Source organism: Apteryx rowi, unplaced genomic scaffold (genome assembly GCF_003343035.1).
Source record: "Apteryx rowi isolate R43461 unplaced genomic scaffold, aptRow1 scaffold_383, whole genome shotgun sequence".
NCBI classification, from domain to species: domain Eukaryota; kingdom Metazoa; phylum Chordata; class Aves; order Apterygiformes; family Apterygidae; genus Apteryx; species Apteryx rowi.
Window position 1 is genome coordinate 1 of NW_020450341.1, and position 10,666 is coordinate 10,666.

Genomic DNA, 10,666 nt, shown 5'->3' on the forward strand with positions numbered 1-10,666 from the left:
CAGGGATGCAGGTGAGGCTGACTGGCCTGTAGTTCCCTGGGTCCTCCTTCTTGCCCTTTTTGAAGACTGGGGTGACATTGGCTTTCTTCCAGTCTTCAGGCACCTCTCCTGTCCTCCATGACCTTTCAAAGATGATGGAGAGTGGCTTAGCAATGACATCTGCCAGCTCCCTCAACACTCATCAACTCCAGTGTCCTATTTACCAGGACCTTTGCTGGAAGGAGAAATGCTCTAAGATATTCCTGTCTATAGGAAACGCTATGTTTTGTAGCATGAAGTGAAGATTTATAGTCATTTTASGAAGCTAGCTACAAGTAATGATATTGCAAAAGAAATTTTGAATGAAATTACAGTACCCATTAGCACAAAATACTGACTATGTAGACATATTATGATAGCTGTAAAAACCAGCTTGCTTATTTAAGACTTCGATGATGCCAAACTTGGCCTGTAGTTTCTGCAATGGGAAATCTTACRGTTAATGAGAAGCCATGTCTTCCCCTGTGTTGRTCAGGATGTTCAGCACAGTGCTGCAGCCCGTGGTGGGTAACCAGGGTGTCATGAGCTGCCCACCTGCAGGCTCGGAGCCCTGGCAGGAAGGCACTGGGCAGGTGCTCCATATCATGGTTTCACTGTATCCYTGGGTGAAATGGTTTGCATGTTTGCAGCTGAAACCTTTTTCTTATATATTTTTCTAAATTTTCTATTTCCTGTCTATTTTTGAACCCTAATCACAAATGTTAAATTTATAAGGATTTTTTTTATATATATTATTTTCTGGAGAAACTATTCTATCTATTTAAAAGGTTTTCTTTTTCCCTTCCTCAGGGAATTCCTGGAATACCTGGAAATCAAGGAGCAAAAGGACAAAAGGTATTAGTAATAGTTCAAAACTCAATTACAACCTGTGCATATATGTACCGTTTCCAAACTATGGACTCTGTTTGCCCTGAAAGGAGAGTTTTCATAGTGGCAATGTTTGAAAAAAATCTCTCATTTAGTCTTACTTCTGTGATTCCAGGAGTGCATGATTTAAAAAAAMMMCAAAGTTAATCTTCTAACACTTTGAAAAATAATCCTAGTTAAACAARTCTGCATAACTAAAGGGTATTTTAACAAACTGTACATATATTAATTATACAGTATTGCATTTATGTGAAAAATTACAGGGTGAAATTGGACCACCCGGGCAACCAGGAGCAAAAGGATCTCCAGRGGAAACTGTAAGTAATATTGGTATTATTATGATCAGGAACTACAAATAATTTTAAGTCATTGTACTCAGGATACAGAATTAATAGTACTTGCCAGTGGGAAAAATAAGGTAGTATTTCTTAATTCAAAGCTCACTGATAYGTGCAAATATTCTGATGTGTGACAACAATGGGAAAAAGATACGTGTTTTCTTGCCTTGTCTTGAGACTCAATGTATGTCGTGCATGTAACAGGATTGTGCACGCTCAGTCCAGACTGAATGTGCGACTTCATTTGCTCAGGAAGCCAGGAAGGTATTACAGTGAAAATATTTAGTTGGGAAATTTCAGTGTTTCTGTGGTGTTACTACTGGATAAATATGACAACATGGGAAACTATAAGATATAACATATTTAGACTGGAAAATGAATTGGAGGTAGAGTCCRACTGTATCTGTGATTTTCATTTTGGTAAGGATGGTGATCAGTTTTCTAATGGCTAAACTGACAAGAAATATCAGATTCCTATAAATACTTTMACAGCATTGTTTTGATAAATTAGAGTCTAACATGTAAACACATAAGCTAAAATATTAACACATAGCTAACATATAAACACWTAAACATGTAAAGCATTTTGCAAAAAATAATCTTGGAACAABAGTCATTCAGTCTATCTGAAATGGTAGGATAAATCAAAGGAAGCAGTAAAATAAATTAACTGGTCTAAYTGGAGAGACTTAAATAGCAGCAAGGGGAAAATACTCTGGACAGAGCTTCAGAAAAATCCTTAAGAATAAGCATATGAAAAGGAAGAAGAGACTGAGCAGTTTAGAAGTGGATGTCTGCTTTGTAGGTACAAATGGCACTGACCTTTTTATCCCTGAATAGGGAAGCTATGCTTAGAAGGCACTATGTTTCTTCTATCAATAACAGATGACAAGTCTATGGCAAATGTTGGTTGTTAGCTCAGTGGCAACTTTGAAGTTTGGAAATTTTGGGTGAAAGGTGTAAACTGTTCTCTCTGCTGCCCTTGCTCTCACCTTAAGCCTCTTGCTATTTTGGCAGCAGGTGAGAGAACATTACTATAGATTCTTGGATTTTGGAGATCATTAACAGAGATTGTCTCATTCACTTTCATAACTTTGCTGTCTCCTAATTTACCTACCTCATCTCCTTTCAAGATCTTTCCATATGAAGATGCTTCATCAGTAGTGAGTTTTCTTTTGCTCTCATGAGCCGTCAGGCCGGATTACCTCCATTCCAAAAGAAGAAAGATTCTCTATGGCTGCTTTCCAGYRTTGAAGTGGAAGACACGGAGAGGCTTATTCTAATCATAAAGAAATCCATGCTTATATCTGCAAGGTCAAATACAGGACAGTGAATGGCTCTCTGAAAGGGGACTSATTTGCATTTCTTAATCATCAGGATGCCTACTGTCATACTGCTAAAGCCATCTTACTGTCAGTATCTACCCTTCTTTGCAGGACAAGAATAATCTCAGTTCAGAGTCCTTTTGTTTCTGCTCTCAGCGCTTCCAGTGGTGTTTACCAGGCTTCTTCCCAYAGCTCATCCATCATTTTGGTGKGTGAGAGAAACCCTGAAGAAATAGGATGCCAAGGATCTCACTGTGGGCCTTCAGATCCTCTGGCTTTCTTGCTGAATCACTCTAAAATCCTAGTTAATGTTACCATCTTCTAGAGTCCATGATGGCAGAGCTGAACTCAGAATTATTTGGGCTYGTATCCCGCTGCATCATTTGCCCACCTAGAGAAAGTGTCCTTGCTCTGATGGAGGTCAGCAACACGTATGTCTGACCATCTTGGTCTGTGCAGGCTCGTATAACTATGTGTGGCTGCATGTCAGACTATTTGTGGACTCTCTGATTAGGGATCTACACTATTGCTTTCCCAAATTAGCCATCTGAGTATGAAGACTACTATTAGCCTAAGGGTCATTTATATACTGCAGTGCTGGAAGGTTCCTCAGGGTGTCTATACACATATGCTACTTCATTCTGCTCTCCATCCAGATAGTTAGTGGTGCATGCTTCCCTCCTAAAATGGAACGCCTGCCAAGGGTACCTGAAACCAGAAATCTTTTTCTCCAGAGAAAAAAGAATATACATTAATATATTGGAATTCAGAGCTTGAGGGGAATGAGAGGGGGTTGTTTGGTCTTCCTGTGTCAGGTCAAGGATTCATCATAAGCTAATGGGTACTGAAAACATGATGCTTTCCATCCCCAGGCAAAGTAATAATTTTTTTTTCTGTGTTGGAAAGCTACTGACCTTTGATACTGTTTTGTCAGAAATCTGAGTCATTAATGAGTCTTGAACAGGGTGTCAGACAATTTTACTCCCAAATATTGAATTAAGAGTGAGAAATTTGCTCTTGGTGTCATTTTTACAAGTGGGGTTTTTCCAAAGTTTTGCATCTTTTGCTTTCAATTGGAAGAATAAYCTGTTTTACAGAGTTCTGGAATTATAGAGTAGATGTTACAGAGGGACATAATGTTATATGCCTTTTCCATATTGCCATTGTTGTCCAAGGAACACCAAAAGACAAAGTCAGATGCAGCTTGCCAGCTCTTGCCTGCACCTAGCCAGTGAAGACAGTTTTAGTTTCTGGATTTTCTGAGTTTGTTGATAAGGAGTCCCATGCCCTTCTCACACCCAGCAGACCTGACAATGAAGGGTTCAGGGGAAATCCCAGTTTCATGACGCTTGGATGCTGGATGGTTCTTATTTCTAGAGCTGAGAGCAGTATATGGCAACCTGGCTAAATGGAGTATGTTCTTGTCCTGAGGCTTATCTAAATCTGAGTCCCCTCTATCCTTGCTATTTTTGATTATATCTTAGTGTTGAAGGTTTGATTATGTCCATCAGTTCAGTTAAAGTCCTTTTAGTGAGTGTCACTCCCATTGCCCTCTTCCTGAGAGTGTGTCTATATTTTTTTCTGTCCCAAATTTCATAGGATTTTACTGTTTCATGTAGGATTATCTAGCTGACTATCTGCTGAGTGGATCTTTGATTTCTTAGCGTGTTATGTCCACTGCAAGAAGACTTCTTGTTTTTCACTGACCATTTGTTCTCTCTTTATTTTGCTGTGAAGGTTGCCTCTACCTTCACTCAGAAGGTTGATGAGCTTGAGATCTTCAAGGCTGAATGGCATCATAACTTTATTTTTCAGAGAGAATATATTTTCAGACCCATCCCAAATTTCTGTTTAAGCTTGTACCTGAATTTCACTTGAATCAGGCCTTAAACTTTGTTTATAACCAGTCAGGTTGATCACACTGCCAAAGGGGAGGAATCATTACACACCCTGTGCACCAAGGCTTGCTGTGTGTCTGTCCAGCAATGAAAATCTATTCCATCAAAATTAAACCTCATCTGTTACCATTTTTTGAGGTGTCCTTTTCGCATCCMTTTTGCATTTGTTAGAAAGATGCTGAGATCATTTTTTCTGTAAAGGACTCTTAAATCTTTCCTTTAGGAAACTCTGATTATGTTGAGTATTGCTTGCAGTCTTGTGGCATCCAAAAGACTATGTGGACTATCACTGGAGAAGCTGAAGAGGTTATTAAGTGGTAAATAGATGTTTCAAAATTGTGAAGTCCACAGATCTTATCTACTTTCCTATTTCTTTTTTTCTTCTTCATTTTTCACTTTGTGTTATTGGTTTTCATTCAGAAGATTCAGAAGAATTAAGGGTGTGATTTGTGCTTTGTCCCGTATCTCTGTGGATAACCACAGACAAAGGAAAGAGCCCTGAACTAATTCTATGAATAATGCTGGGTTAAAAAAAATTTGTCTCTAGTTTCCAGGTAACGCAGGTTGTATGCAGGCATATGAATGTCTATAACTGTCTTGAAGAGCTCACTTCTTTTCTCGTGCTTGCAGTTCCTTAATAAAATACATGATTAATTAAAACCAATGCAGTCCTGGATGGAGAGAAAGTTGAAACTACTTTTGTGTTTTACAAATTCTGGGCTACTCTATCATCCAAAACATTTTGAATTTTCTTCACAACATTCAGCTACCCTGAATCCACCTAGCAGCTCTTCCTTTCCCAACTCTACCATAGACATGAGCACTGCATGACAGCTATCAAAATCCGGTTTGTATAAAGCAAGTATGCTTGTGATCTTAAAGGACTTTTTCTGCCATCTGTAGACCTCCTCTGGAAAGAATACATTTCCTCAAGAACCAGTTATTGCAATTGTCTAGATCACTCGTGGAAGAAACATTACCTGAGAGGGGAACAATTCAAAGCATGACATTTCTCTCTACCTTTCCACCAAATCTTTAGTATAAGCATTCTCTAATCGTTAACAGATGCACATTTGGTCTCTCACCTGTGCCTCTGATCATTTTTATTGCCTATCAGTGAAAAAATTTTCTGCATTTCTTTCTGAGCACAGCTGAACAAAATACTCAAGGTGAGACTGCAATATAATAGAACCTTGTGGGATCCCAAAGGGTATCTATTTATTCAATAATTCACCTACCATTCAACTTCATATTTGCTGTAGATAAATAACATCTGGTTCTGTAATACACTTGAAATAATTTATTAATGTTTCCTATCAGCTCATTTTAATGCATCTTTTGTTACCTGATAAAATAAGTAGGAAATCGATGCATGGAATATGTGAATACTTTTTATGGCATTAGGGAATTTCAACCAGAAAAGGTAGTGGGATTTTCCTTGTATTAGTCACACTGACTATGTCGGTTCCAGAAAAAACAGATGGAAAGCTTGTGGATGCGCTATTAATACTTTGGGGAAATTCTTCAGTAACAAGTTCTTCTTCAGTAATAATTATCCCTATTATGTTGCCAGCTTCAGTAATTTGTTATTTTATCTGATGCATAAATAGTGACAGCCCTGGAAAATGGGGAGGTAACACTATGTTTTATGTCCTTTAATTTTTATTTATTTTTGTTCAGGACATACTCTTCTCTCTTAATTTCGTATGCCATAGTTTTCAAATTATGTTCTCAAGCTTTTCCTATATTGCATGAGAGAGTTTTCTTTTTGCAGCATGCTGATTCCATGTGGCCGTCTTCCTGTAATTTTTAAATGAAATGCATTAAATATGGCCTCGTAATTAAAGTGAAGAAAGGAAGTCAGGACAATTGCGTTTTGTTTCTCCCTTTCCTGCAGATGTATGCCTGGCCTTTAGTTATACTAAGCCTATTTTCTGATTTGCCTTCTCCAGTATGCATTTGTAGGTCAGTGAGGGCATATACATATACCCAATCTGATTAAAAAAAATATATATATATACGCACATATATATACATGCAGTTTTTGCCCATTGTACAAATAAAATGTATGAATGTTTAAATGAACATGGGATATTTGTGATGAGTCTTTAACCACATCTGTAATCCAGGGACTGATGCAGGCACAAGGTAGGCGTATGTAGTCTTCTAGTGTGGCATCGCTAGGGGGTAGGCTCTCAACAGCGTGTTACATGACTTGAAACACAGGGCCCCAYTGAGCTAGTAATGTGAAAGAAGCTAGAAATCCGCTAGTTTCATTTCTCATCTCTTCCACACTCTCTCTCCCCAAACTTGAGCCTGCTTTTCCCTACTGGGTAATGTGCACATGAGCACAGAAGAGGAATCTGAAGAGAAAAGAATAATAATATCAAAAGGATTTTCACAGAAGGAAGATCACACAAAAAAGCTATATTTTAGAAGTGAGGAGGTCAATACGTAACATGAAGGTTGATTAAATAGTTGKTTGATAGCCAAGCTGAATTAAACCCCACAGTGAAGTAAAAATTAATAAAAGCTTATTTTGTTATACAAATAAAAAGAGAAAAAGTGCAAAAGCAGGACTGGTATGCAAGTAAATCAAGACAGGTCTCAAAAACAATCGACACTAGGCTCCAAAAGCAAATGAATATTTTCTTATGTTTTCTGTAGCAAAGGTGCTGCTGAACWTAAGCTGCAAGCAAATGGCTAATGGGACGACACTGTCTCTTAAGCTATAGGTGGAAGTAGAACTCGGATACCTCACTCCAGCTGGAGGGGAATGGATAATTCCTACTCCAAAACTATGAAAGAAATGGAAYAGGGTATAGTAAACCTTTGGTTTACGAAAGAATAAATTATACTAGAGTAATTGCATCATCTTTGATAAGATGATTTTTGAGATAAGTGAGAACAAGCAGATCTAACCTTTGAAGTTCAGAAAAGTGCTTGAAATGATGCCACATATAATATTATTAGCTATAATAGAGAAATTGAGGTTTAATAGGAGAGTTTTCATTTGTAACTGGCTGACTGGGAAAAGTCTGACCCTCAGGACAATTAGCAGGAAAGTTACTTGAGTTTTGCTCTGGTGATTGATACCTTTTATTCTGTGGACTCACAGCCCTGTKTCTGTGGCCCAAAGAGCAAGTTGCTATGTTTATTGACAGAAAGCAAAAGTTTTGGTCTCCCATAATTTCTTGCAATACAGCAAGAAAGAAGTCTGAGTTATCTGTGTTGCCTCACAGGTGAAATACTAGAAAATTGATGAAATGYTTATTAAAACCCTGGTACAATGAATTACTTCATATTCCAAATATTTTGAATTTTTTTTCTTTGTTTTTGCAAAAACAAAGTCATCCTTTCAGTCTTAGCAAAAGCATTGAAATTTTTTTGGCAAAACTGAGTTACAATCTTTGTAGCAAATTACTGTAATCATTTATTTTTGATCATACATAACTTTTGAAGAAGATCTGGGATAATGTCATTGRCAATATATTCTGAATAGTTCCTAACATTTAGTACTGAATGGAGAGTGGTTGTTTTTATATATATGAAAGCAGAGATTAGGTTAAATAAAAATAACAGTGGTTCTTGGAAATACTAACAATTAGAAGCACTGATAAAACTTAATCTCTAACAAATTAGATTTCATGGCCYTATTTAGATGTTTGACTTTCTGTATGCTTGTATTTTAGGCTGTATCTTATTATGTAAACTTTACTAGTAGATTGTATTTCAGACTATATATGCACGTCCAAATAAAACAATAATAATACATTGTTTTTGTTGACACATGGAGTTCTAGAGTCAAAAGAAGTGAGATGAAGTGGTGAGGGAGACGTATATTAACAACAGATGTGGAAAATAATAAAAACGGAAATTCCTCCTTGGAAAGTATGATTTCAAAATAAGACTTCTTTCCTRAAGTATACTTGAGAGTAACTTTAAACAGAAAAAAGGAGAAACCMAGGTATTTGATGGTTTAATATGCTTTAGTTCTTAGTTTGTGTATGGACCAAAGATGGCTAAACATGCCTTTATCAACACATGCCCRTCAGAGGAGTCCAAGGAACTTGTCTGTGGCAATGCTCTGCCTGTGCACGTGTGCTGAAGTGTCACGATCTGAAATGGCAGAAGCTGGTGGRTTCATGAATGAGTGGCTCAATCCTGAAGGCTCTGCAGAAGAAGTGAAGGTGTGCCCCCAAAGTTAACTGCTGTCTCTCAATCTCCCCAGAGTTTGGAGATGGAGTGAAGGCATCACAACTCTGAGGGACACACTGTCACAAAGAAGCAAGCGAGTCCTGAAATAGCAGTTATACTTCCATTGTTTTGGAGAACCCTAAATGGAAACTAAGACACTCTTTCTTGTGTCACTTTCGATCATAGCTAAGAACCTACTAAAAATTGTTTTTTCTTCCATTGTGTAGTAACACTTCCTTTGGCCACAGAAGGCCTAASTAATCTACTGTGCAAGATTGTATTTCCTATCCATTTATTTCATTATAGAAATATATATGATAAATAATATTTTTACACTGTAATAAAACCGTTGTTCCTATAGCTTGTTTTAGAAATGTCTCTGCCTTTTCAAAAATAAATAGGGTTTGATGGGACCRGAAGGCTCATTTGGTCTACCTGGAGCTCCTGGGTCTAAGGTGAGCATTTGTGCTGTTTTGATTGTGACTTTGATAAATGACTGCTTTATCGATGACAAAATGACAGAACTCTTGAGTTTTGCAGCTAATTGTTCAATATATTGAATATTGGAAAGTAACTATGTGGTTTKCCATATATTACCTTATACGATAGTTCGGTATCTATGCTCAAGAGACCTTAATATAGCTTAGCGAATGGTGCCTGTCATCTCATGAGGTTTGGAACTCTTCCAGAAATGGTCGTGAGATTTTGTTTGAGCTGCACAGTCCTGGAAAATGTTCTCCCGTGCTAGGAGCCAGATAGTTCTTAGTATACATCAGAACTTTCGGCCTGTGTTACATTTATTTATATTTTAATTGTGTTAAATAAAGTTATGTGCTGCTTTTTCCATCCAGGGAGCCAAATGTATTTCAGATGTAACACAATTGATTGCACTGCAGCTACAGCAAGAATTAATTTGACCCATGCTCTCAGAAACTAAAATAGATACTATAAATCCTTATCTGTTAGTGCAACCTTTTAATTTAATCCGAGATGAGTTTTGGCTAGTAAGTCCTGAACTGTATGTCCTGGAGAATATTTATGAATATAGATTCCATTTCCCAAACTTTGTATCTACATCTAGCTCCATTTCCACGTACATTATTTTATATCCAAAGTACATACTTATTTAAAATTGCATGCTGAAGGTAACACTATTTAAAGGCAACAACATTTTGCCCTTGTCAAGAAGACTGAACACCTATGAAATAACCCCCCAAAATTAGTTGTGTTTTCATTTGAGAAAAATGCTTTCATTTGTACAAAAGAGATGTATTTATCTCTCATTCAGAATATAAGCTGTGTTCCCCCCAAAAACTCTCATTCTTACAGAAAAGTATCAAAAAGTAATCCATARTTCTTAGATTTTAATGAAAACCTCATGCTAAATACATGGCAAGTTCTATAGGCTTCAATAAAAAGCAAAATATAAACATACTTTGGCTCAGACAAGTCCAAGGATTTTGAGAGTTTTATTAAATAAGATGATGGAAATGTKAAGTCAGTATACACAAATATGGTATGACTGGGCAAGGAAAATGGGRAGGGACAGGTGAGCAGAGGCAGGCAGATCTATTTTGTCACCAGTATGCCTTTCCTGAAAGAGGGCTGAAACTTCAGGTTTGCAGAACGAGGACAGAACTTAAGCCTTCTGGTCACTTGCCTTGACTATTTTTAAGAGCAGATTTCCCAGCAGTGTCTGTTTATGTTTGCTGTTCATACTGCACGTGACAAAAYATACCGATGCATCAGCTGYACTCTTATGTTGTTTTATAGGGTGATAAAGGTGAACCTGGAATACAGGGGAAACCAGGATTATCAGGAGCCAAGGTAAATATGAATCTGGAARTACTGTAGTTAAAGGAGAGATTGATTTACTTTTCCATGATTTACTTCTTAGTTACAATGCATATGTACTTGAATATTAAGGATTAGGAGCATCTTTTGTGACATTAATCAGCTTGTCTGTATTCGGCATCCCTTCCCAAGTTCTCCAGACATTTTC

General features: G+C 37.3%; 1 protein-coding gene across 1 annotated transcript in view; it reads left to right on the plus strand.

Moving 5' to 3' along the window:
• Positions 1–8,495: 8,495 nt before the first annotated feature.
• Positions 8,496–10,666, plus strand: part of COL21A1 (collagen type XXI alpha 1 chain) — an 18,212-nt gene continuing 16,041 nt past the window's right edge. The window contains exons 1-2 of the mRNA XM_026074260.1: positions 8,496–8,657; positions 10,438–10,491. Coding sequence (XP_025930045.1) covers positions 8,496–8,657; positions 10,438–10,491 — 216 coding nt within the window. The remainder of the gene's footprint in view (positions 8,658–10,437; positions 10,492–10,666) is intronic.